The sequence below is a fragment of the Ailuropoda melanoleuca genome, chromosome 3 (genome assembly GCF_002007445.2).
Source record: "Ailuropoda melanoleuca isolate Jingjing chromosome 3, ASM200744v2, whole genome shotgun sequence".
Taxonomy (NCBI): Eukaryota; Metazoa; Chordata; class Mammalia; order Carnivora; family Ursidae; genus Ailuropoda; species Ailuropoda melanoleuca.
The window spans coordinates 23,796,392-23,824,287 of record NC_048220.1 but is presented as its reverse complement, the minus strand read 5'-3'; the positions used below and the strand labels follow the sequence as shown (position 1 = coordinate 23,824,287).

At 40.0% G+C, this 27,896-nt stretch overlaps 2 protein-coding genes across 8 annotated transcripts in view; both read right to left on the bottom strand.

Annotated features, from left to right (window-relative positions):
• CATSPER3 (cation channel sperm associated 3) overlaps positions 1–12,388 on the bottom strand; it is a 38,927-nt gene extending 26,539 nt beyond the window's left edge. Inside the window, exons 1-2 of the mRNA XM_002912923.4 lie at positions 12,267–12,388; positions 10,400–10,553 (exon numbers count right to left, since the gene is read on the bottom strand). Of these exons, the coding sequence (XP_002912969.1) occupies positions 10,400–10,553; positions 12,267–12,367 (255 nt within the window). The 5' untranslated portion in view covers positions 12,368–12,388. The remainder of the gene's footprint in view (positions 1–10,399; positions 10,554–12,266) is intronic.
• The window catches only part of PCBD2 (pterin-4 alpha-carbinolamine dehydratase 2), a 56,921-nt gene continuing 39,995 nt past the window's right edge, over positions 10,971–27,896 (bottom strand). Inside the window, exons 3-6 of one of the 7 annotated variants that reach the window (XR_004624022.1) lie at positions 19,689–19,769; positions 18,314–18,456; positions 14,606–14,675; positions 10,971–14,458 (exon numbers count right to left, since the gene is read on the bottom strand). Coding sequence is in view for 4 of the 7 variants with exons in the window: in XM_034656028.1 (XP_034511919.1) it covers positions 18,361–18,456; positions 19,689–19,769 (177 nt within the window). In the remaining 3 variants the exon portion in view is untranslated. Of the gene's footprint in view, positions 14,676–18,166; positions 18,457–19,688; positions 19,770–25,565; positions 25,603–27,896 lie in introns of those variants that run through there. The other 6 variants (XR_004624023.1, XR_004624021.1, XM_034656028.1 and 3 more) reach the window with 6 other exon arrangements.

The window sequence follows — 27,896 nt, the reverse complement described above, 5'->3', positions numbered from 1 at the left end:
TTTTTTTTTTTTTACTGTATTCTTTGCAGGGTGCCTGGTGGGCTCAGTTGGTAGAGTGTGTGACTCTTGATCTCATGGTTGTGAATTCAAGCCCCACATTGAGTGTAGGGATTACTTAAAAATAAAATCTTAAAATAAAATATTTCTTAAACTGTATTCTTTGTCATGTGTGGTCTTCGGAGCATCTTCCTTTAGCTAGTGCTTAAGGAGAGATTTTCTTAAATGCCTCAAGTAGAAAGAAGAAAAAGAGGAAGGGAGGAAGGAACAAGAGAGGGAGAGAGAAAGAAAGACTGAGAGGGAGGGAAGGAAGGGGAGGGGAAGGGGAGGGAGGGCAGGAGGGAGGGAAAGAAAGGAAAAAGAAACTCTCCTATTCTTTGCAGATTGGCTCTATGTTGGAGGACTCCTCCAATGCTTAGCCAAGTCATTTATAACTCTACCTTAGCCTTCACTCCCTCCCTGTGCTGAGCCTAAAGATCAGCCAGAGGTGAAAACTTGAAGTCTTCTCAGGTCTTTTCTTTTCTTTTTTTTTTTAAGATTTTATTTATTTATTTGACAGAGATAGAGACAGCCAGCAAGAGAGGGAACACAAGCAGGGGGAGTGGGAGAGGAAGAAGCAGGCTTCCAGCAAAGGAGCCCGATGTGGGGCTCGATCCCTTAACGCTGGGATCACGCCCTGAGCCAAAGGCAGACACCCAACCACTGTGCCACCCAGGCGCCCCTCAGGTCTTTTCTAAGTATGTGTCTTGCCCTGGGCATTTATGGCTCTCTAAACTCTCCCATATACATGGGTGCTTGTTAATGCCTTCATTATCCAAAGACTCTCTCTCCTGGATTTTCTTCTTAGGCTTTCAGCATGTCCTTTGTTCATATCAACTAGCTTGTTGTTGTTGTTGTTTTGCCCCCAGATAGCAGTGGGTTATTCATTTGTGTCTCAATGCTTTTAAGAAATGCTCTCTGCAGAGTCACCTTTCTGCACTGAGAAAGTTCCAAGTTAGGCAAAACAAAGGCAATAGCCTTGCATCAGTACTTCAGGCAGCCCTCAAACAGGTCAAAAGAGACAACACGACTCTTTAAGAACAAGGTCTGCTCTGCTGTTTCTGGACCCAAGAAGACGAGAGTCCCACAATGAGAACTTAGCCTGCCATCTTCAGGGCCATCACCATGCTGAGAAGGACACTGGGTCAGGGACAAAATAAAATGTTGCAAAGTTGTCTTATCCTTTAAAAGTTGACTCTTTTTGGGGGTGCCTGGGTGATGCAGTTGGTTAATCATGTGACTCTTGGTTTCAGCTCAGGTCATGATCTCAGTCATGAGATGGAGCCCTGCGAGAAGCCCTGGGTTGGGCTCCACGCTCAGCAGGGAGTCAACTTGGGATTCTTTCCTTCTCCCTCTGCCCCTCCTCCCTGCACTCACTCGCAATGTCTCTCTAAAATAAATAATCTTTGGGGCACCTGGGTGGCTCAGTTGTTAAGCATCTGCCTTCAGCTCAGGGCATGATCCCAGGATCCTGGGATCGAGCCCCACATCGGGCTCCCTGCTCTGCTGGGAGCCTGCTTCTTCCTCTCCCACTCCCCCTGCTTGTGTTCCCTCTTTCACTGGCTGTCTCTTTCTCTGTCAAATAAATAAATAAAATCTTTTTTTAAAAATAAAATAAAATAACATAAAATAAAATAAAATAAAAATCTTTGGGATGCCTGGATGACTCAGTCAGTTAAGCGTCTGCCTTCAGCTCAGGTCCTGATCCTAGGGTCCTGGGATAGATTCCCTGCATCAGTCTCCTTGCTTGGTGAGGAGCCTGCTTCTCCCTCTGCCTGCTGCTTCCCCTGCTTGTGCTCTCTCTCTCTCTCTGACAAATAAAATCTTTAAAAAAAAATCTTTTTAAAAAACAAAATAAAAAATAAAAGTTGACTTTCTTGATTCAATGTTTACTCATTTACTAAAATCTTTATTTTCCAGAGTTCTGACAGTTTTTGTCCCTTTTCAGGTATTTCTGTGGACAGATGGACCTTAGAGCTACCTACTCTACCATTTTCACTGACATCACTCATCTCCTTTATTTTTGAAGGATGGGTTTTCTGGATGTAGAATTCTTGGCTGACAGTTTTTTTCTTTCAGCACTTTGAATACAGCATCCCACTGCATTCTGGCTACTGTAGTTTCCAGTGATAAATCAGCACTAATTTTATTGAGGATCCCTTGTTTGTGATCAATCAGTTCTCCACTGGTACTCTCAAATTCTCTTTCAAGTTTGTTCATGATGTGTCTAGGTGAATTTCTGAGTCTATTCTTAGAGTTTGCTTATATTTTTGGATGTGCAAATTGTTTTTCATCAAATTGGGAGGATTTTTGGCCATTATTCCTTTATATTTTTTCCTGCCTTTCTCTAGTCTCCTGGGACACCTTATTTGATGTTGTTTCACATGTCTCTGCTCATTTTTATTCCTTCATTTCTCTTTCTGTTCCTCACACTGAAGAATCTCACTTGACCTGTTTTTCAATTCCTTCCTCCACTAGCTCAAATCTGCTACTGAATTCCTGTAGTGAATTTTTCATTTCAATAATTGTACTTCTCAACTAAAGAATTTCTATTTGGCTCTTTTTAATAATTTCTCTCTTTATTCATATTCTCTATTTGGTGAAACATTCCTCTCATACTTTCCTTTAGTCCTTTAGATAGGATTTTTTCTTTATCCTTTGAACATATTCACAACAGCTAATTTAAAAATCTTTGCTTAGTAAGCCTAAGAGATGGGCTTCCTCAGGAACAGTTTCTACTGACTGTACTTTTATTTGCTTGTGTAGGGCCATGCATTCTTGTTTCTTTGCACGTTTCAAGATTTTCTGTTGTTGGAAAGTGGACATTTTAAATTATATGAAATTGGAACCCTGGAAATCAGCTGATCCCCTCTCCCTAGAATTGTGTTATTGTTGCCACTTTTTTTTAAAGGACTTTCCAGAAGTACTTCTATTAAGTCTGTATTCTTTGTCATGTAAGGCCAAAGACCCACTCAGCTAACTTAGTGGTCTGCTAATGAATGGACGGTTATTTCTATAAATGCCTGGACCCACTAAGTCTCCCAGCCTTTGCCATGAGGTTCTGAGTGTTGGGGCATACATTTAATAGTCCAGCAGTTTACATCTCTGCCTTAGCCTTCATTTCCTGCTTGCAGAGTCTCAAGATTTTCCAGAGGTGAGAGATCAGGGCCTTCTCAGGATTTTCCTGATAGCTTCATTGAGATCCTCCAAAATGGTAATAATTTCTCAGAGTTTCATAGTTAATCAAGGGTTTTCATACATTTATCCAGTGACCTCGGCCACCCTGTGGGCATTAATACCATCACTTTATAAATGTTGAAGCTGAACAATTTTGAGATTAAGTAACTTGCCAAAAACCCCAAATTCTCTAACACTGAAAATCTGCATCCCTTCCACAGCACAGAACATCCCCCAGGCTTGCAAACCAGGGTCCTAGAGGAGGTATGTGTTGTGTCCCATATGGCCTTTGGAGGGCAATCGAAGATTCAGATTCCTCAACTCAGCTCTTCCCCTGACTCCCATCAAGTGCCATACCCGACATGATGTTCTATGGTCCATAACCAAACACTGTAGAATGCTGGGGTGGATGCCCGGCCACACCAACATGTTCACATAAGTGGTGCCAAATGGACCCTGACCCCCATTTTTCAGGCATTGGTTAGGGTATTCCACCACCTCCATGACCTCTGACCCCACCTTGTGTTGATGCTGACCATTTTTACCATCAAGAAAGAAATTTGTTATTTACCGTAAACAAAGACAGAGTATGTTCTTTTTTTTTTTTTTTTTAAAGATTTTATTTATTTATTCGACAGAGATAGAGACACCCAGAGAGAGAGGGAACACAAGCAGGGGGAGTGGAAGAGGAAGAAGCAGGCTCATAGCTGAAGAGCCTGATGTAGGGCTCGATCCCATAACGCCGGGATCACGCCCTGAGCCGAAGGCAGACGCTTAACCGCTGTGCCACCCAGGCGCCCCAAGACAGAGTATGTTCTTAACCATTTCATTATACAACAAAACATACATATAGAACCACACAAATATATAGCCTAATGGACTGTTACAAGGCCAATACCCCTGTAACCACCACCTAGGTCAAAAAATAAGGCTTTGCTCACCAGCTAGCCCAAATTCCCTCCATGCGCCCATCCCAATTATGACTTCCTCCCTTTCCCCCAAATTAACCACCATCCTGATTTTTATAGTAATCACTCTTTTGCATTTCTCTATAGATAGGAACCCATGTATACTTCCCTGGAACAAATACTTTGGTCTTGCTTCTTAAAATTTTTTAAAAATTTGATGTCTTTTAAGTCTTTCATTCCTTTTTTCCTCCAATTTACTCGTTGATGTACCCAGGCAGTTTGACTGGTAGAATTTCCCAGTCTGGATTTTGCTGACTACACACTCACGGTGCAGCTCAGCATGCTCCCCCGTCCTCTATTTCCTGGAAACAGGTACTTGGATCCAAAGACTAGACTGGATTCAGGTTTCATCTCTTTGGCAAGATTATAGGTTCTGTTCTTTCATATCAGGCATATAATATCTGCTTGTCTCTCCTTTTATGATGGTAGCAGCCACTCATGCTCATTGCCTAGATCCATTTCTTCACTGAGGGCTGAAAACAGTGATACTCTAATTCTATCATTTCCTTTTTCATTTATTAACTGGGATATTTCTGTAAAGAGAGTTTTCCCTTACTGACTGTATGGTTACTCAGTATTATAGTTCATGTAAGGTCAGTAATGCTTGATTCTTTCTCTTAATTTAATAGTTTTAGAAATAAAAGATTAGTTCCTTATTACCCTCCATAAGTGACCAGTGAGTTTACTGGTATCATTATAAACGTATAGATTGTTTAAGGCATTCCAATCCATTTTAATTATCATCCTTATTGAAGCTCAAAATGTCCCATCTTTGGCAGGTAAGAGCCTATTCAAGTTGTCTCCTGAGTCTTTTTGACATGACCCCAGTAATCTTCGACAGCATCCTTGCTATGTGTATGACAAGATATTCCTGACTCATCTGGCATACATTTTGCCTTGACTTGCGGTCAATCATTTCTCTAAAAATCCCTGGTTTGTTTTTAGTAAGAAATGGCATTTCAACATCACATTGTGAGCACTGTGCATGCATAATTGCTGAGTGGTCAATGTTCTAGGTCTTTCATGGTTAAGGATACAATACTTTAGTAAATTAGCCTGGTGCTTCCAACTTCAATGTCAAACTAGAGGGTTTTTACTTAGCTTTGTCTGTATTACCTTTGTTTCTCCTTTCTTCCATGAGTATACTGGTTCTCAAGAACAAAGAGGATAACAGAACTAAACTGTCCCATATTTGCCCATCTGCTTTATCCCATATTACACACAACAGTCTCAAAATGACACTATCAATAGTGTCTCCACTAAGTTGACTTCGAAAAATGGTTTAAAATTTTTTTGGCTTTAACTCTCCCCACTCTCCTCCATTTTTGAGTTGTACTGTATCTTCACTGCCATAGGATAGATTCATTATATGGTATATTCTCTCCTTGTTGGCCCACGGTTATGAATAATTCTACCAATAATTCTATTTAATGCTCATCACCCATCCTAATGTTGATGTGTCTCTAGTCGTTTTGGTTGGCTGCAACTTATTCTTCACCAGACTCGGAAGGAAGGGCTCAAGGGAACACTATCACCCAAGTGTTTTCATGAATGATGACAGTTTCCCTGTGAGTGTTATACTTGAAAGTCAATTATAATAGATCTAGAATTCTTGGTTCACATTTTCTTCCCTTAAGTATTTTAAATATGTTCCTGTTTTCTTTTAGCATAACGATTTATCATAGCAAAGTCTGCCAATACTTTCCCTTTCCTCAGCAGCCCTTTGCCCAGATGCTCACAATTTCCTCCACCCCTCCTTCCTTTAGAGTCCAGTAATTTTACTAGAATGTTTCAGTGCTTGTTATTCTAAATCCATATTCTCGAGTGTGCAACATGTGCTCTTTCAATATAGAATTTCAATTCTTTTATTTCAGGTAATATTTCTTAGATTATACGTTTGTGTTTGTTCCATCCCTTTACTTTGTTTTTGTTTCAAATTCAGGGACTCCTATTATCCTTATGTTGGGATCTTTTCTTCCCCTATTTTCTTTTTTTTTTTTTAACTTTTTTAACTTTTTTATTTTTAAGTAATCTACACCCAACGTGGGGCTCAAACTCACAACCCCGAGATAAAGAGCCGCATGCTCCACCTGACTGAGCCAGCCAGACACCCATTCCTCCATTTTCAACAGCCATCATTTTCTCTTGAATCCTTTTTATTTTTTCATTTCTGGTTGATTTTTAAAAATCTCTTTCTTGGGGGTGCCTGGGTGGCTCAGTCGTTAAGTGTCTGCCTTAGGCTTGGGTCATGATCCCACTGTTCTGGGATCGAGCCCCGCGTCGGACTCCCTGCTCAGTAGGAAGCCTGCTTCTCCCCCTCCCACTCCCCCTGCTTGTGTTCCCTCTCTCAATGCCCCTCTCTCTGTCAAATAAATAAATAAAATCTTTTATAAAAATAAATAAATATATATATACATATATATATAAATAAAAATAAAAATCTCTTTCTTGGGTGCCTGGGTGACTCAGTCGGTTGAGCATCTGCCTTCAGGTGCGGTCATGATCCCAGGGTCCTGGGATCAAGTCCCACATCAGGTTCCCTGCTCAGTGGGGAGTCTGCTTCTCCCTCTGCCCCTCCCCCTGCCTGTGCTCACTCTCTATCTCTCAAATATAAATAAAATTTTTAAAAAATAGTAATCTTTTCCATTAATCCAATGTTTCTCTTAAACTATTACCTGTTGTGTTTAATTGCTCTTAGCTGCATCTTCATTTTTGAAATGACTTTTATTTCTAATTCTTTCCTGAATTTTGTCACTTTGTCTCTGTTCTTTCCTATTTTGCATCATTTTCTTAAATATTTACCTTGTTTTGAAATAAGGTGCTTCAGTTTTTATCTGTTTTGTGGACATGTCTTTGTGGTGGGCTTCTACTATCTACAGGGATATTTTTCTCCAATTTATTGTCTTTTCTCATTTCATAATAATTTTGTATGGGATTTTACCTCAATCTTTTTATAGTATACTTTTTTCTATGACCTAGTTTTCCTGAACTTTTAGAAGGTGTGGTTCTAACTTCACATAGCTCCCTCTTCTGTTTTAAAGATGTGCTAGCTTGATTTTTTAAGGTTTCTTTGTTCCATTCCCCTCCTCCAATTTTATTTGGACCTTCTCTTCCTTCATCTCTGGGTCTCTACCCTGCTCAATTTTTATTCCACTCCCATTATTTCTTCTAAGTGGATGGGGAGTGGGGGGATGTTCCTGAAGGGAGCCCTGGCTGGCCAGTCTTTAGAGGTCACAAGGTTCAGACTGTTCTAGGCCCTTCAGAAATTACCAGGAACCTCTTGCACTAACCCAGTACTGGATTGAACAACACCCTTCCCAACATCAAATACTGTTCACTGACAGATGAATGGATAAAGAAGATGTGGTATATATGTATATATGTGTGTGTGTGTGTGTGTGTGTGTGTGTATATGTGTGTGTGTGTATATNGTTCACTGACAGATGAATGGATAAAGAAGATGTGGTATATATGTATATATGTGTGTGTGTGTGTGTGTGTGTATATGTGTGTGTGTGTATACACACATATACACACACACACACACACACACACAATGAAATATTACTCAGCCATCAAAAAGAATGAAATCTTGCCATTTGCAACAAAGGAGATGGAACTAAAGGGTATTATGCTAAGTCAAATAAGTCAGTCAGTGAAAGACAAATACCATATCATTTCACTAACATATGGAATTTAAGAAACAAAACAGATGAACAGAGGGGAAGGAAGGAAAAATAAAATAAGACAAAAACAGGGAGGGAGAAAAACCATAAGAGACTCTTAACCATAGGAAACAAACTGAGGGTTGCTATAGGGGAGGTGGGTGGGGGATGGGGTAACTGGGGGATGGGCATTAAGGAGAGCACTAGAAGTAATGAGCGCTGGGTGTTATATGCAACTGATGAATCACTAAATGCTAACTTAAATTAAGTAATTTAAGATTACTTTGGGGCGCCTGGGTGGCGCAGTCATTAAGCGTCTGCCTTCAGCTCAGGATGTGATCCCGGCGTTCCGGGATCGAGCCCCACGTCAGGCTCCTTTGCTGGGAGCCTGCTTCTTCCTCTCCCACTCCCCCTGCTTGTATTCCCTCTCTCACTGGCTGTCTCTCTCTCTGTCAAATAAATAAATAAAATCTTAAAAAAAAAAGATTACTTAAATTCTACTTATATACTAACAATATAGTATATGTTACTAAAAAAATGCTATTCTCACGTCAGCTGACATTTCCAATTAATATTTATTGAACGTCCTCTGATTCCTCTCCCTCAGAGGCTAATACTGTGCAGTTGTGGCTCATAGTATGGATACCTTTTTAACTAGTTTTAATTTCGATGCTGCCCATGGGTTTTGGTTTTGCTCCCAAGTTGCTCCATTTTTGTTTTTTGTTTTTTTTAATTTCAAGATTTTATTTATTTATTTTTAGAGAGAGAAAGAGAGCATGCGCATGCAGGGGGAGGGACAGAGGGAGAGAATCCCAAGCAGACTCCCTGCTGAGTGTGAAGGCTGACACGGGGCTCAATCTCACAACCCTGAGATCATGACCTGAGCCAAAACCGAGAGTCAGAGGCTTAACTCAGTCGGTGGCTGACTGAGCCACCCAGGCATCCTCCAAGTTGCTCTTTTTTTAAAAAAGGAAATTTAGAGAGATTAAAAAACCATGTCACCACTGCTACTATTGCTACCATCTTTCCAGATTTTAGAGTATATTTTTTAAGTCCTTAGAGCTTTTCTATGGAAAACTTTTTTTAATTAATTTTATTTTATTATATTATGTTAATCACCATACAGTACATCCCGATTCTGATGTAAAGTTTGATGCTTCATTAGTTGCGTATAACACCCAGTGCACCATGCAATACGTGCCCTCCNTCTATCTTTGCCATTCTAACTGGCGTAAGGTGGTATCTCAGTGTGGTTTTGATTTGAATTTCCCTGATGGCTAATGATTTTGAACATTTTTTCATGTGTCTGTTAGCCATTTGTATGTCTTCATTGGAAAAGTGTCTGTTCATATCTTCTGCCCATTTTATGATTTGTTTATTTGTTTCTCGTGTATTGAGTTTGAGAAGTTCTTTGTAGATCTTGGATACCAGTCCTTTATCTGTGGTGTCCTTTGCAAATATATTCTCCCATTCCGTGGGCTGTCTCTTAGTTTTTTTGACTGTTTCCTTGGCTGTGCAGAAGCTCTTTATCCTGATAAAGTCCCATAAGTTCATTTTATCTTTTATTTCTCTTGCCTTTGGAGATGTGTCGTGAAAAAGGTTGCTCTGGCCGATGTCATAGAAGTTGTTGCCTATGTTCTCCTCTAGAATTTTGATGGATTCCTGTCTCACATTGAGGTCTTTCATCCATTTGGAGTTTATTTTTGTGTATGGTGTGAGAGAGTGGTCAAGTTTCATTCTTTTGCATGTAGCTGTCCAATTTTCCCAGCACCATTTATTGAAGAGACTGTCTTTTTTCCACCGGATGTTTTTTCCTGCTTTATCAAAGATTAGTTGCCCAAAGAGCCGAGGGTCCATTTCTGGGTTCTCTATTCTGTTCCATTGGTCGATGTGTCTGTTTTTGTGCCAGTACCATGCTGTCTTTGTGATCACAGCTTTGTAGTACAGCTCGAAATCCGGCATTGTGATGCCCCCAGCTTTGTTTTTCCTTTTCAACAGTTCCTTGGAGATTCGGGGCCTTTTCTGGTTCCATACAAATTTAAGGACTATTTGTTCCAGTTCTTTGAAAAATGTCCTCGGTATTTTGATCGGGATAGCATTGAAAGTGTAGATTGCTCTGGGTAGTATGGACATTTTAACTATGTTAATTCTTCCAATCCATGAGCATGGAATATTTTTCCATCTTTTTATGTCTTCCTCAATATCTTTCAAAAGTGATCTATAGTTTCTAGCATATAGGTCCTTTACGTCTCTGGTTAAGTTAATTCCAAGGTAACGCATGGTTTTTGGTGTTATTGTAAATGGGATGGATTCCCTAATTTCTCTTTCTTCAGTCTCGTTATTCGTGTATAGAAATGCAACTGATTTCTGGGCTGATTTTGTATCCTGCCACCTTACTGAATTGTTCTATAACTTCTAATAGTTTGGGAGTGGATTCCTTTGGGTTTTCCTCTATGGAAAACTTTCTTGAACAAAATGTCTTAGAAATCTTATACGTTTTTCACAAATAAAAAGGATGAAACAGAAGAAACTTTACCCATTTTGTCTGCTTACCTCAAAAAGTCTGAACAAGTTGTATTTTGTATTATAATCAGTCCACAAGACCACAAAAAAGGCATTCAGTGAGACGATGCTAATCATAATTATCTTAAAAAGACGACTCGTTATGACTCTCTTCACAAATGCCTGACACTGAGAATCTCTCCTCCTGTCAAAAAGTTGAATAAGAGGTATGATTATCTTACAACAGAACTAGATCCCAAACATTACACACTTTTTGTAGAGACTAGGTTCTGCTTTCTACCCTCTGTGAATATAATTTAAATATACTTTTAAATTGGAACACAATACAGGGCACCTGGCTGGCTCAGTCAGTACAGCAAGCGATTCTTGATTTCAGGGCCATGAGTTTGAGCCCTACGTTGGGTGTAGAGATTACTTAAATGAATGTGTATTTTTTTTAACTTCAACACAATGCTAACTGAATGACCACTAAAATATGTATGATGACCCCTGAGTTGATCTGTCCTCACTCAGTTACTTACTTCCTTCTCTTAGATCTCTGGGGGGGGGGGTGTGGAAATGATTACTAGTCCTTCTCAAGCAAAACAAAGAATCATCTTCATTTACTCCTTCAGTAAATTTTTACTGAGTGATTACTAACAGCAGGCAAGACAGCAGACAGCAGACATCGTGGATATAAGGAGAACAAAACTAAATATTGTCAGTCTAGTAGGAAAAAACGGTAATAATCAAATCATCACCCATACAAGTGTTCACAATGATTAAAAAAAAAAAAAACTGAATACCCTAAGAAAAAATGAGTAAACACACAATCAGTACATGAAATAAATACAAATGGAAATGAACCTCCCCCAAAATGTTCAGTAGCATTATTAATGGGGATGGAGATGCAAATTAGGTACAACCATTATTTTTGCTTATAAAATTAGCAGACTTAAATGTAATACTATGTAATGCTGACAGTAGTGTGGTGTGATGAGGCATTCTCATAAACTGCCAGGGGGCGTGTAAATTGGCCAACTCCTCCGAAAAGCCATAGAACTATTTGTAACCTCTGATCCAAGGAACCTACCCCAAGAGCATGCAATCTGGAATGAACTGGCCATGGCCAAATATGTTCATCCCAGTGTTACGTACAGTAGTAAGAACTTGCAAGCAGTTCAAAAGTCTAACAAGAAAGACTGGTGAAGTCCATGACGGCATATCCATCTCATGGAATATTATATAGATACTAAAATATGCCGATGCATCTTTTTCATGGTTTAAACAAATGTTTATGATCCACTGGATAGCTAAAGACAAAAACAAAACAAGGTACAAAATTCTCTACTCAGTATTATTACAGTAATTCTTTTTCTTGGTTATTATATTTATCTATGCTTTCCAATTTTTCTCAAAAAGTATGTATTATTTTCCCCATTATATGTAACAAATGAACACACTCTCCTAACAGGAAATAAATACAGAATGCATATACTTTTATAATCTATAAAAACAAGATGTATAATTTTCATTGTCTGTTTTGAGATCAGGTCTATTACCTCCAAAAAACCTTCAAATTTTCTAACACGGTAGCTAATAAAAGCAAAGTAGAAAGGACAAAAAGATAAAAGGACTAAACAGAGTCAAATTCAGTGTATGGGTCAAGTATGAGGTGACTGAATGCTGATTTAACTAGCCAAAAAATGATATTAAAGCCAAAAAAGCAAAATGTTTGGCTGAGCCTTCACCAACCTCACCAGGGAGAGAAGGCAGATGGTCAAGGGCACGCACCTCGTTTTGGGCAGAGCACAAGTGCGTGCACAAGTGCGTGCATCAAGAAGAGCACACCGGCACCCTGCCCCCAAGCTGCCATTTGCACATTTCTTAACAAGCAGTAGAAATAAAGAATATTTACTGAAATTTCCCGAATCTCGCACAGAACGCCACTGAAGGATTATCCAACAGCGAGCTAGAAATGACTCTGGTATCATTCTGAAAATGAAACTGTTGAGACATTTTCCAAATTTTCTATTTTTATTCCTTGCTTTGATCATTCAACAGAAAATCTCTGCTTAGGGATTTCCTTGGCATCTAGATTCCAAGAGGCCACAGACCAGGGCCCACAAAAGGAACTCATGCTTTATGACGTCATTCTTGGGCATTCTAGCACATTACTAGCCTGCAGTCCCCCAGAGTCAAATACTCCCTAGCTGATCTACGCCGAGAGCCTGTCTTCCCAGGGAGACTCAACACCTCAGTTCAGTGAAAGGGATACAAGTACACAGGAACTGTGAAGCTCCAGGCTAATTCTGGGAGTTACCAGAGCTAGAGCAGACAAAAGCCCTTCCTTTCTCAAGAAGTATCCACATCTGAGGGCGCCTGGGCGGCTCAGTCACGTAGGGGTCTGCCTTCGGCTCAGGTCATAATCTCCAGGTCCTGGGATCGAGCCCCGCATTGGGATTCCTGCCTAGTAGGAGTCTACTTCTCTCCCTCTCCCTCTGCCCCTCCCCACTGCTCATTCTCTCTCTCACTCAAATAAATAAATAAAATCTTGAAAAAAGAGAAGTGTCTACATCTGATAGACAAAAGTCCCTTAACAATGTGTCAGACTAAGTTAAGGGCCATTTAAGGGGGAAAAGCAAACTTCTCTGGGGTTCTAAGAGCCAAGAACATACATCCAGGGGACGTGACTGGAAACATCAGGATGGACCAGAAAAGATTTTGGTGTGTTTGGGGCCAGAACACAAGAAAAAGGAGGAACAGAGGTCAGCCATGCCCAGCACTAGCTTATGAAGAGCCTGTAATGTGCACATATGACCCTCCTAAATAGAGCGTAGTGGATGAGCCTGTGGGGCTGAGATCTTTTAAGTACAAGAGCCACAGGGTTTTTGCTCTGTTCAATTCTTGGGATTAATATATTCTCCTTGCGTTCCTTCTCCTAATCCCTTTCGCTTCCAAGGCAAATCAAGACAGAGGGATCTGGGTAGCCCTCTGTTGTACTAAACCTTTAGTGGCTAAACTGGTCACATTCCTGGAAACACAAATTTTTGAGCCATAAGAAAACCAAGTATTCACCGCAATAGCTCTGTAATCCCAGGCATTCTAAAACAAGTGTACATGACTATTCCTGGTAGGAAAACACTCTTGTAGGCAACCAATACACTGACCTGGGAAATAACATCCTGTTTATTCCATCTCTGCATTTAAAATCACCAACAGTGAAGCTTTAAGAATCACTTTGATTAATGTCTTCAAGATTCAAACTTTAGCCTCATCTTCCCACTCTACATTCTCTCCCTCAGGGATCAGCTCCTCCTATATCTCCTACTGCCTCCTTTGGTCATATGGTCCCTGATGCCTTCTGGGCTCATGCCCAACATCCCCACAACAGCCTCCTGGAGCAGCTGCTGGGAGAAAGCCTGAATTAGTTCTCCACCTGAATCTGTTTCCACCTGCCCCAAAACATCAACGTGTCTACTCAAGCTAGGGGCCACAGAAGGCCCTTGGTAGGTGTCTGCTGTAGGAATATACGAACAAAAAGCCCACGCAGCTGAGCATGGTGGGAGTCCGTCTCCAGGAACCCCAATGGTATACTTCCATGCCTTCCCTCTTGAAGCATCAAAGCACACTTTGGGTGAGAAATGGAGAGGAGATTAAGGATGTAAAGAATTCCTTCACGATGCTTGGAGGGGTGAGGGAAGATGGCCGGCCAGCTGGAAGCAGTAGAGAGAAGTCCAGTCGTTGTTAGACTACCCATCAGCACAGTTAAGCACAGCTGACTGTGGTTTCTGAAGTCACTGATGAACACAGCTAGTCTGGGAATGGAACTCCAGCTGGTGAGCACAATCAGAGGTGACAAGCTTCTCCAAGGCCTACTGAAATCATCCATATTTCCTCATGGACAGGTGGGCACGAAAGGCACCCTGGGATAGCAGCCGAAGGGCCACCTCCTCTACCCTTTCAGCAGCAACTCCAACTGTGCCCGACGTGGGTGCGGCCACCCCAGCCGCATACAGCTGGGGATGTTAGCAGTCAGCAGACATGGCAGCTTGGTGACACAAGTCTTCTGGCCAAGAGTCATTCCTTCACTTGTCCCAAGAACTGGCACTGAAACACAAAGCTCACGTGTCATACACAAATCCTATTACAGCTCTTGGTGTTTTGCAGGAAATTCCACAAAACTGCAGTTACAGAGTTCAACCAGTCTATTTTTGAGCACTGGAGGAGAGAACGTGTAGACTGCTCCGTACTTACACTAGTCCTGCAGGACATTAATGGGAGTCAGGTTTGTGTCCAAACACAGTATACAGCTGCTGCTTCCTGTCTAGAGCAAAAACATAAAGAACCATCCTTATTCTGTGCATCCAAAGATTTCCTAACTCCTACCAATGCCAGAAAGTAACCATTATTTTCACAAGGGTAACTTCAGTTTAGGAAAGGGAACTGTCAAACATGCTGGCACTTGGTTTGTTACCTATGGAGGTCATCCAAGGGGTCAGAGTTCATGTCTACAGAACTCCTCTCTACTCCAGAGATCGTTTAGAAAGAAAATGGAGGGAAACCGAAGCCTACCACATCAGAAAAACCACTGCCATCGCACAAAGATTTGGAATAGAAGGGAACCCGGGAGCCTCCCACATCGACGGTGTCTTTTGAGGCTGAAATGTCAGTTCCTTGAACGGCGTCTGGAGATTCATCCTGTTGGAATTTGCCCCGGTGAGTACTTCCACAGCCTTCTACTGTGGGATCTCTGATTCTCTATAGTCAACTCCGTGACTATATGCAACCCTTAACAAGGCCCTTAGGGCAAACCCTCGTGGAGCTGCTAATTGTAGACGCATTCTCGGGTCTCCACCACTGCAACCACAAGCCCAATGCTGCTCTCTCCGCTGGGCTCATACGCGGTCCATGACCAGCCAAACAAGCTGAGCCTCACGCTTACATTCAAAGTAAGGGGAAAGACTTCAGGGTACAGAGAAACAAGTTCAATGACACCAAAGGGAGCAAACAAGCAAATCTGGAAGGTGGGATACTCCACAGGACATGTGATCCCGTTTTTACGGTAAGTCAATGACACGGGGAAAAGGGAGGAAGGGAGGGGAGCTTGCTCACTCTAGACTGAAAGAATAAAGAGACCAGATGTGATGGGTGGACTTCATGTGGATCCTGATTAGAACAAACTTACTGTCCAGAGGCATTCCTGACCTTCAGGGAAATTTAATTTTGCCTGGGTGTTAGGTGACACCAAGGAACCATGGTTTATTTTGTTAGGTATAATAATGGCGTTATGGTTTATAGAAGAAAATGACCATATATTCTAGAGATATTTATTGAAGGACGTGGGGTAAAAGGACATGTTGTCTGGGATTTTCAATTTTAAAGCTATTTTAAAGCTTTTAAATGCCTGAGTAAAGAAAAGAGAAATGGAGAATTATATGAAATAACCAATATAAAATCTTGATAATTGTTAAATCTGAGTATATAAGAGGGTTTGATGTACCTAAGGGTTTTATGTACTATTGACTTTATTTTTAAATACACTTAAATTTGTTCATGTTTAAAAATTCATGTGAAAAAATTGAAGCACTGAGCCAAAAATCTCTGGTAATAAAATGTATAAAAGTTCCCAAACCTATAATACCAGAAAGAGTTTATAAAAACACAATGCAGGGCGCCTGGGCTGGCTCAGCTGGAAGAACATGCGACTCTTGATATCAGGGTTTTGAGTTTGAGCCCCAAGTTGGGTTAAAGATTACTTAAAAAATGAAATCTTTGGGGCACCTGGGTGGCACAGCAGTTAAGCGTCTGCCTTCGGCTCAGGTCGTGATCCCGGCATTATGGGATTGAGCCCCACATCAGGCTCCTCTGCTGTGAGCCTGCTTCTTCCTCTCCCACTCCCCCTGCTTGTGTTCCCTCTCTCGCTGGCTGTCTCTATCTCATAAATAAATAAAAAATCTTTAAAAAAAATAAATAAATAATAAAAAATGAAATCTTAAAAAAAAAAAAGAAAAGAAAAAGTTTTGTCTTTTCCTCCAAAAAAATTTTAAGAAGCACCAATTCTGGATTTCCCAGCAGCCCCAGAATCTGGGCGGCTTTTGTCTCTCCTCCCTCGCTACATCCTCCATATCCACAGGGCAAACTGACAGGACCTGTCTCTCCCAAGCCAACAGACCCAGCCAAGAACTGGCTTCAGAGAGCTCAGCCTCCTTGTCCTGTTTCCATATGGTTTCTCTGACTGGGGCCAGGGTTGGGTGGGGAGGGGAAGGTTTGCTTGTTAACATACGGATTTTTCTGGTCTCCGAAACGAGGTGGGTTACAAAGATGATCCCTGTTAAATCTTGTTACCATAAGGCATCAAGGGATTAATACACCTTCCTTGGACAGATATAAATATATCTGTATATATCTGTATATATAAATTATCTATCTATATATATACAGATATATAAATTATATATCTATCTATATATATATTCTTTAAATCTATATTCTAATCTTATTAATAAGCACATTCCATGGGGTACCTGGGTGGCTCAGTTGGCTAAGCATCTGCCTTTGGTTCGGGTCATGATCTCAGGGTCCTGGGATCCAGCCCTGCGTGGGGCTCCCTGCTGGGCAGGGAGTCTGTTTCTCCCTCTCCTTCTACCCCTCCCTCCCGCTCATGTTCTCTCCCAATCTCTCTCTCTCTCTCAAATAAATAAAATCTTTAAAAAATTTCATTAAGTTAAAAAAAAAATACATTCCTGGGGCGCCTGGGTGACTCAGTCGGCTGAGTGTCCAACTCTTGGTTCTGGCCCAGGTCATGATCTCGCGGTCATGAGATCGAGCCCCACTTGAAGCTCTGCGCTCAGTGCAGAGTCTGCTTCAGATTCTGTCTCCCTCTCCCTCTCTCTCTCTCTAAAATAAATAAATAAAACCTTTTATCTATAATAATAAGTACATTCCTGAGTTCCTTCAAAGAACACTGGAATCGTAATTTTTAAGCAATAGACTACTTTATATTCCTTTTTACTCCTATCAGTGACACACAGAATAAATAGAGCTCATTACTGGATAAAAACTCAGTAGCTTCTAACTTAGTGGCTATAGTCTCTCAGTTCAGGAGTCACAAACTGCAAATGATTTTTAAATATCACCCTTAGTTGCTTTTTTTTTTTTTTTTAAAGATTTTATTTATTTATTTGACAGAGAGAAAGACAGCCAGCTAGAGAGGGAACACAAGCAGGGGAAGTGGGAGAGGAAGAAGCAGGTTCCCAGCAGAGCAGGGAGCCCGATGCGGGGCTCGAACCCAGGACCCTGGAATCAGACCCTGAGCCGAAGGCAGACGCTTAACGACTGAGCCATCCAGGCACCCCACCCTTACTTCCTTCTTAATGCAGAAGGTCATATAATGATCAGGTACATTGGTCACTGTGACACTGAATCCTTATATTGCCCCAAGATAGCAGAGGCCATGGATAAGACACTTGTCCTCTCCTTCAACTCCCTCTCTGAAAAGGATAAAATAAGACAGTTTACCCATTTTCTGTGACTTTTATAATCTAACTGCTGAGCTAAAATAGCAGCTACAATCCAAATCAACTTCAGCCTCATAAGAATTGTACAGATGGTTAAAATCCTTTACCTACAGAGTTCACCATTCTTCTTCTACCTTCTAATTATTCTCCAACACAATGCACTCAGGTAAAGTCACCATCATCCCTTGAATTTCTGGGTTATAAAATGTCTGCATACTCCCCCATCCCAATTTCTGGTCTTTAAGAACACTGTTTTTCTCTTTGAATATTATTAATATAATTCCCTGAGTTGGTTTACCTTATGTATATGATTAGAAATAACGAAAAATCCTCAGGCTCAAGTTTAAATCATTTTGTAATTGAGCCCTGATTGTACAAAAGACTGTTCAAAAGGTGAGCTTAAATTGACAACTGAATTTGTTCACGTAAACTGCCTTCCACATACATGACGGCTAAGATGTGCACTGGGTTTGGCACGCATTTTGGAAGAAATCACACAGAAGCAGCTGCTTTTTCCATAAACTTGGCCAGTTTCACATCTCTCTTGGTCAGTCCACCACAGTCGTGTGACGTTAGGGTTATCTGCACCTACGAAACACAGAAGCAGTTTTTCAAACCTGGAGCTGCAATTCGTGGTCCCCATCTTTGGTGGTTCGGAAATCAATCTACTATTCCACATTCACATTTGACAACTGGGGAGATTAAATGATTTACAAAATACTACATTATGAGTAAGTGCAGCATTTCCAAAACCGAATAAACTCCGGGGGCACAGTCTGCTACGGGCTGGACCCAGCAGCCGCCCAGGGATGAAAAGGTCGTCTCATGTGAAGGGCAATTCAGCTGCCAGAATCTAAAATCTTGTCTCAAAAAAAAAAAAAAAAAAAAAGGAGAGAGAGATTAAGGTTCCATTTTAACTCCCATTACTTTAATTACATGACTATTTTCAGGCCACTGAGAAAGACCAAGCTATCAAATGTAGTATCTTAGTAACGACGGTCAGAAAAGCCCATTTTCCAAATTAGGGAGGTGGGATGGAGGTGAGGGGGAGGAACAGACTGTGGCTTCTTGAAAAAGCAATTAAAAATCACAAGCAAAATAATGGACAAAGAGAGGCAAGTAGGAAGGAAAGGTTTGTCATGGTACCTGTGTGTTTTGAATTATTCCAATAAATCACAAGTGCATCAGGAAATGTTCTCTTTTCCAAAGAGAATTTTTATAGAGAAAACAGAACCACATAGAAATCTAGATGATAAGACATTTCAAATAGCATGACCATAAAGGCAAGGACATTTGGGGGGAGGACCATGATTCTTCTTACTGAGCCCCCTTAAAAATGACTTAAAATCTTTTTAGCCTGCTCTTTGTCTTAAGAAGGCCAGTTTCCACTTAGAATGTAGAATTTAATAAACAGTTATTTATAAAGCACAGTTCCAGAGCATAACTATTTCAGTAAGGTAAATACGGCCGTATCTCTTATTTGCTACCATTACTTTCAAAAATTTACTTAGGAGGGTTTAAAATTTAAACCTGCATGGCTGATTTTCAAGTTTAATTCAGGAGCCTAATTTGGCTCAACTTGCTCATATTAGTTTCAGAAGACAAGCACGAAAAGAAAGAGTTTTGACACTGCTGTCTTGAACAGATCTGAAAATTTGTTACTAATTTCCAATAATACGCAGGGATTCTGGGGAAAGAATAAGAGAATGTTTTCCTAAGCCCAATGACACTTGACACATAGCTGCACAGGGTAACAAGGAAGAATGAAGTTTCTTAAACTCCACAGCTAAGGTGATCCCCAAATAAGGCAATTTAGTTACCTTGTTGTACACATTGAACCATTCCGGGTGATGATTCATCTTCTCTGCTTGCAGGGCGACTCGGGACATAAAGCCAAATGCCTGCACAAGATGAAGCGGAAACTGATTAGCGGCACTGCCCTCTACTCTGGGCCTGTGGGAGAGAGACCAGAGCAAGCCAGCCAGATAAAGACGAGGCTAGGATCCTTACAGAAACCTGGAGAAATCAAATATGAATAGGACTGCTCTGCACAGAGCTGGGTAACGGTGTAGCAGGACCGTGACCTGCTGCTCAACGGTGAAAAACAATCAGGCTCAAATAAACAAACCAGGAAATTGGTCTCACCCAGTGACCTGTCTGGACTGTTTAATTGTCCTCAAGACAAGGCTCGCCAAAATAGCAAGGGAGTAATTTCCCTTCAACCAAGTGCCCTGGATCTCACTACCTGGCCCCAAATCTTAGGGGCTGCTTTTCTTGCATCACCACTCCTTTTGTGTTCGGTCGCTGGGTTGCTAACTAAGGCATCGAAGCCAAGACTATGGGAAAAATATCTTACTGAACAACTGCCCCATCCTCGTTCCCAGACAGGAAAGGAGGGGGTAAAAGACTGTTTTTTGACATCCAGACTGAAGCACAGAAGCCTGGCTTGCCTGCTCGGGGTCTTCTTGCTATTGCCCACCAGTGCCCTGTGGAGCGGAGAGCGCTTCTTCCCAGGGCAGGGGGAGGCGGGCTCAGGCACACACGTAAGTGCGGACCTGTAGGGCTCAGTTTTTCATTCCATAGGGAAAGCGCAAACCTAATTTTGCTAACCAGAAGCAAAACTTGTCCTGTTTTTCTTTTGCTTGCTTTCCTATTTTTATGAAGGTAATTGCAAACAATAGGAGAGTCTGTCTTTAATGTGTCCAGAAGGCAGAAATACTTGGTAAGACTCTAAGGTAATGGTACATTAACTACAAATTTACAGAGGAATTCACAGGGCAGTACCCATTGTAGCCACATAAATAAATATTTAACTTCATTACCCCTATCCAGAAAAAGCGATGTGATGGTAATTGAGCTATGTTTTTTGGATCACCAAAATGACATTCGAGCACATTTCCAAGTTAATAGTGAGAGGTATGGAAGATGCCATTTTAAACCATTCTATATTATTCATAATGGCTCCTACATCAGAATGATTTCATTCAGGATAAAGACTCCCATTTTGGTCTTTAATTAAAGGCCTAAAGGTTTTTCCCTGTCAGGAAAAGGAAGAACATTCAAGCAAAATCCATTTAACCATGTATGGAATTATCAGTGGAAAACAATATTCACTCCCCTTCCTCTTCTCATCGCATAATCTGATTCTCTAGGTTGTGTCAAATGTGAAAGTCTTTTAATTATTCAGAGTTAACCTGCATTAAACGATGTATAATGAGAATTTTTTAGTCTCTTTGCCTATAATGCCCTATTCTTGTTTAGCTTTAAGACTTCCAAAAAAGTTAACCACAATCCCTGAGAAACAGTAATAGAGTCATTAATGGCATAGGCTCTCAAGCCAGGGAGGCCTGAATTCAAATTCCAACGCTACAACCCGTCATTTAAGCCTCTGTTCTCTGATCAGTAAACTGAGGATATTTATAAAAAGCTCATGTAGTCATCCTAATAAAAAATGAGATGGGGGATATAAAAGCACTTAGCACAGCACTTGGCACTGGGTAAGAGATAAATAATGGCAGATATTGCTACCATATACTGTTCTGGCCAGACTGCATATGATAACCCTCACAAAATGAAATGATAGGTGAAAAGCCCTCCCACAGCCTTAAGAATCTAAGATTCCAGTTGCCGTCTCCCAGAAGAATGGTGCTTTCCTATTCCGCATGCCATAAATACAGACTCAAAGCCACACACCAAACAGATCACATACTATAGGGTAACACCCTGGTGCACACTGCCTGGAGAAAACAGCTTAATGACAAGATATTAGGTGGGCGAAGTCAGTCACTACCCAAGTTCTTAAGGCCTGTGGCCATAATTTCTTTGAACTATGCTATCCTAAAGGTCCAAAGTGATGCTTAGCATCCCTTACCAATTCCCAAGAATCAAGTGGATCAAGGGAATGACTGAACACAGTCAGAAGTGCTCCTCAAATCTTTGATTTCCAATATGCTATCAGCATGGTAGCAAAATCTACTCTATCACAGATACGGCTTAAAAGAGAACACTCCTTGGGGTGCCTGGGTGGCTCAGTCAGTTAAGCATCTAACTCTTGACCTCAGCTCAGGTATCATCTCTCGGTCCTGAGTTCGAGCCCTGCAATGGTCTCCACACTGGGCGTGGAGCCTACTGAGAGAGAGAGAGAGAGAAAGAATACCCACATCCTAAGAGTTACAGTGATCAAAGAAAAACCTTGGGGTGCCTGGGTGGCTCAATCAGTTATGCATCTGCCTTTGGCTCAGGTCATGATCCGAGGGTCCTGGGATTGAGCCCGACATTGGGCTCTCTGCTCAGTGGGGAGCCTGCCTCTCCTCTCCCTCTGCTTCCCACACCACCTACTTGTGCATTCAACTCTCTCTCTCTCAAATAAAATCTTTTTTTTTTAAGATTTTATTTATTTATTCGACAGAGATAGAGACAGCCAGCGAGAGAGGGAACACAAGCAGGGGGAGTGGGAGAGGAAGAAGCAGGCTCATAGCGGAGGAGCCTGATGTGGGGCTCGATCCCATAACGCCGGGATCACGCCCTGAGCCGAGCAGACGCTTAACCGCTGTGCCACCCAGGCACCCCTCTCTCAAATAAAATCTTAAAAAAAAAAACAAAAAAAAAAACCTACTACCATATCTACTTACAATGCAAAAAGAAAAAAAAAAGACACTTCCAAAGATCCGTCAAACTTATGTATTCCTCAGCTTTACGTATTTCCCTTCAACTGTCACCTAATGTTTGCACTTAATAAAATATCATAAGCCTGATAAACCATTTACGCAGGATCTACTCCTAATTCTTCCCGAGGGAAAGAACACTTGCTCCTGCTCTGGGAGTAAGAAGACAATTTCATAATCCCTCTTCCATATAACAGAACCAAATAATCCCCAAAATATTTATTTTTAAATCCACAAATTAAAAACATTCACAACAATACACATTCAAATTAAAGTAAAAGGATTTCTGCAAGAAGTGAAATGAGTGGATAGGAGAGGAAAAAAGCAAAACCTCAAAAGGGAATTTTGATTATCTGGCATTAATAAAGAAGGAGTATGACTAAACAGCAAAACTGGCAGATGGTGAAAAGCATCTGTCCCTTCTTTCTAAGATTTCTTTTTTATAGCCCTAGCTACTTGTTCCCAGGATGCCAGTTGGAACCTACAGGCCTTGAGCGAGCTAAAAGTCTAGGCTTTCTTAAACCATTCCATCAATGAAAACTGCAAAGAGCCTGAGGCAGAATACACACCACTAAGGGCGCCTGAGTGGCACGGTCGTTAGGCGTCTGCCTTTGGCTCAGGGCGTGATCCCGGCGTTCTGGGATCGAGCCCCACATCAGGCTCTTCCATTGGGAGCCTGCTTCTTCCTCTCCCACTCCCCTGCTTGTGTTCCCTCTCTCGCTGGCTGTCTCTCTGTGTCAAAATAAATAAATAAAATCTTTAAAAGAAAAAAAAAAGAATGCACACCACTAATACTACAGTGAGAAGCTGAGAGGACAGGACTAAGAAAACAGACAAAATGAAGTAGAAGTCAGCAAGAATTTTAAGAATCAGAAAATAAGTACAGAACACAAAGCAGATCTAACATATAGATAACTTTTCTGAATAAGAGAACAAACAAACACAGAAAGAAATGAGAGATGTAATTCAAAAATTTTTTCCAGAAATAAAAGTTTTAAATCTATAGATTGGAAGAATTCAGCCATTTCTAGACATCCTAGTGCAGTTAGTGAATTTGAAGATTAAAAAATCCTTTTGGCATCTAGTCAAAAAGATCAATTCACCTCTAAGGATGAAAATAATCTGGCTGACTTCAAACTTCCACATACCAGCATTGAACAAAAGAAGTCAGAGGAGCATTGCCTATAAAGACTTTAGGAAATCAAAGTGCAAAGAATTTTATACCCAGCTAAACTGTTGTTCAAAATTAATACAAGAGACCTAATTATTAAAAGACATTAACTCAGGGATAACTCCCCTTCATCCTTTCTGAGGAAACTTTAATTAAAGGATGAAATACAAGTAACTAGAGACGGATGGAGAAACAATATTAAAGTTATTGGCAGTGAGCAACTAATTCACTCAGGTCTAGCAATATATTTAAAACAATTGTGGGGACTGAAGTCACAGAATGGAATGCAAATGTTATAACTATTAAAAGATATGGAAGATAAAGAGAAGAAATGGGGAAGGTAGATGAAAGTTTAAAAAGCCTGAAAGCTGAAAGATCAGAAGCATATTTCAAGGTATAAAACTAATAAGCACCAGAACTAAAAATAAAATGTAACAAACTGCACGGTGTAGGGAAAATAAGAGAAAGTAGAAGTTCAATTTTGATTTTGCTTAGTGGGGAGACCACTATCTAAAGAAATGCTATCTACAGAAATAGACAATCAAGCTTGCTATGTAAAATTACAGGTATAACAGTATCCACAAGAACAAAAATACCAGAAACGTTCACGGTTAGGTCAAGGAAAGCACAATTAAAATGAAGCAAACAAAACACAATCCAGGGCACCTGGGTGGCTCAGTCAGTTAAGCATATGCCTTGAGCTCAGGTCATGATCCCAGAGTCCTGGGATGGAGCCCTGCATCAGGCTCCCTGCTCAGCAGAAAGTCTGCCTCTCCCTCTGCCCCTCCCATCCCCCTGCTCGTGTTCTCTCTCTCTCACTCTAAGTGAATACTTTTTAAAAATCTAGAAAGAAAAGAAAAAAAAAAGAAAAGAAAAGAAAAGAAAAGAAAAGAAAAGAAAAGAAAAGAAAAGAAAAGAAAAGAAAAGAAAAAAAAAGAAAAGAAAAGAAAGGGAAAGGAAAGGAAAGGAAAGGAAAGGAGAGGAAAGAAAAGAAAAAAGAAAAGAAAAGAAAAGAAAAGAAAAGAAAAGAAAAGAAAAAAAGAAAGAAAGAAAGAAAGAAAGAAAGAAAGAAAGAAAGAAAGAAAGAAAAAGAAAGAAAGAAAACACGATCCATATCGTGATTTAAATTAAGGGAGGAAAAGGGTATATTGGTTCTGTCATGTTTTACGAAACCAAACATCTTTCCAATCAATAAATGTAAAGAGCCATAATCCAACCAATTAAAAGAAGAGAAAACTTGGGGTGCCCGGCTGGCCCAGTCGGTAGAGCATGCAACTCTTGATCTCAGTGCTGTGAGTTTGAGCCCCATGTTGCGTGTCGAAATTATTTAAGTAAATAAAATTTTAAAGAAAAAAAAAAAGAAGAGAAAGAAGAGGAAATTTTACATGGATCACAAAGCAAAACTCAAATGTTGGAAATAAAAGGGCACAGGCAAATGTAAATCTTTTTAACTTAGAAAAGTATATCCACAATGAAGACTGAATAATTTTGAGTATCTATACTACAAGTAACACAGCATCAAAATCAATGAGGCAGAAATGGCAGGAAATACAAGACAAACAGAAACATCCATAATGGAAACTTCAATTTCCATTTCTTAACCCGCAGCACAGTAACCAAACAAAATCAAGGATATGTACTTAAACACATCATTGAAAAGGTAGAACCAATTAATTTACTTTCAACTCTAAACAATGAGAATATATCATTTAAAATGTCTACTCAACATTCACAGAAACTGAACACATATTGGCCCACAAAGAAAATCTCAATCAATTCCAAAAAGTAGAAATAGTGCTGACAACGTTCTTGGTTAAAATTAAAAACAAAACAAGAAGGCAAAAATAGCAAAAAAGTACTACCTGGAAATATTTTTAAATCCTTCTTTTAAAGTCTTGATTCAGAGAAGAAATCAAAACCGAAACTGAATAGAAATTAATCACGTATGCACTACATACAGGACACACGTAAAGCAATAATCAGAATAAACACTGTAAGTACTTAAGAACGTGAAGGAAAATAAGTAAATAAAAATAAACTTAGGGAGGAGAACAAGAATGAATATAAATAAAGAGAACAGCAGATGTAAATGAACAGGAAAGGAAAAAATGACAGAACTGATAAATCCAAAAGCTGAAACAATTATGTAACAGAAAACTGGTTACTTCATTTAAAGACAAACAAAAGACAGGGAGAAAAAGTACAGATAAACAAAACAGGAAATGAGAATAGAGAAGTAACTACAGATATAGGAAATTTCAAAACATAAAAAACAATAAATTTTAAACAAATCCAAGTATTTATACAAATAAATTTCAAAATATAGGTAAAATAGTTCTCTAATAAAAATTACCCCCAAAATTATCAAAACTGACCCCAGAAGAGAAAAACATATGAACACGAGGGACACGAAAAAGTAACAGCTCCTAGTCATTTCACAGAGAAATTCTACAAAACCTTGAAGGCAGAGTTAACTCTAATACTAATTAAACTGTTTCAGAGCACAGAAAAAGAGGGACATTTCCAAATTATTTTTTTAAAATACCATAACACTATCCCCAAATTCCCACAGAGATAGCATGTAACAATGAAAGTATAGGCTGATTTCATGTTAAGTAAAATCTTAATAAACAAAATCTAGCAATACACTAGAAGAGCAAAGCACCATGAGCAAATGGGATTTATTCTAAGAATGGAAGGAATGTTCAATATAAGGAATATACTGATATAACTTACCATATCAATAAATCAAGAGAAAAATCATAAATGCCTTCCATAAATTCTGAAAAGATATTTGATAAATTCAATATTTCTTATGTATTAAAACTCTTAATAAAATAAGAATATATGGGCCTCTCTTTTTTGTGGTTATCAACTGTTTTATTTATAACAAGTAATGAGCACAAAAATTGCTTTATATTTGGAGAGTAATATAGGAGCCTGCAACCACAGCATCAAAATGTACATACCAAAACTGGCTACATGGACAATCATCAGTTTGTTCATCAAAGCAGAAGTTAGGAAGAACCCAAGTTGGACCCTTCTTTAAATAGAATATATTCTCAGTCCAAAAGGTAATACTATTCTTAAAAGGGAAGCACTAGATGATTCCCATTAAAGTCAAGAATAAAACAAGCCAAAAAAAAAAAAAAAGGCTTTTATACAAACAACTACTAATTAGAAAATATATTGGAAGAAAAGATGCCATCTAAGGTGCCACCAAAAATTTTCTAGGAGTAAACTTAGTGAGAAATGTATGAATTCTATAGATAGAAGATTTTAAACCACTACGAAATAATGGGTAGATCTTACCACATTAAAATTTTTCTCTGTATGGCAATAAAAACCAACAAACAAAATGAAAAGACAAACAACAAGCTGCATTTGCAGTACATATTTCCTTGGCATACAGAGAACTCCTACAAATTAATAAGAAAAAGATCCACCACCCAGTTTTTTTAAATGGGCAAAGGACATAACAGGTAACAAATGGAAGCAAATGGCTCTTAAACATAAAAACTGCTCAGACTCATACATGATAAGAGCAGCACAAATTAATACTACCTTTTACATCAATTATATCTCAGTAAAGCTCCCGGGGGGGGGGGGTGCAGACAGGACTAAACCTGTCAGTTAAATCCATCATTTTGGTAAAGATCAAAAAGTCTGATAATATTCTGTTGATGAGGATGCAGGAGAAAAGGCACTCATACATTGCTGGTGAACATTAATTGATGCATCATCATTCTGGAAGAGAATTTGACAAAATCCACCAAAATTAAAAATGCCTGTGCCAGGGGCACCTGGGTGGCTCAGTCGGTTAAGCGTTGCCTCCGGCTCAGGTCATGATCCTGGGGTCCTGGAATCAAGCCCCACATCGGGCTCCCTGCTCTCGGGGAGCCTGCTTCTCCCTCTGCCTCTCCCCTGCTTGTGCTCTCTCTCTCTCCCATTGGGGCTCCACACTCAGCACAGAGTCTACCTGGGACTCTCGGCCTTTCCCTCTCCCTCGGCCCTTCCCTCCCACTCTCTCTCATGGTCTCTAAGATTAAAAAATCATTAAAAAAAAAAATGTCACTGCAGCACAGCTTGTAAGAGCCACAGATCTGAAAAAGCCAAAGGTCCATCAGTAAGGAACTGATTAAATATAGGATGGTCCATCTACACACAGGAATACTATGTAGCCATTAAGAAGA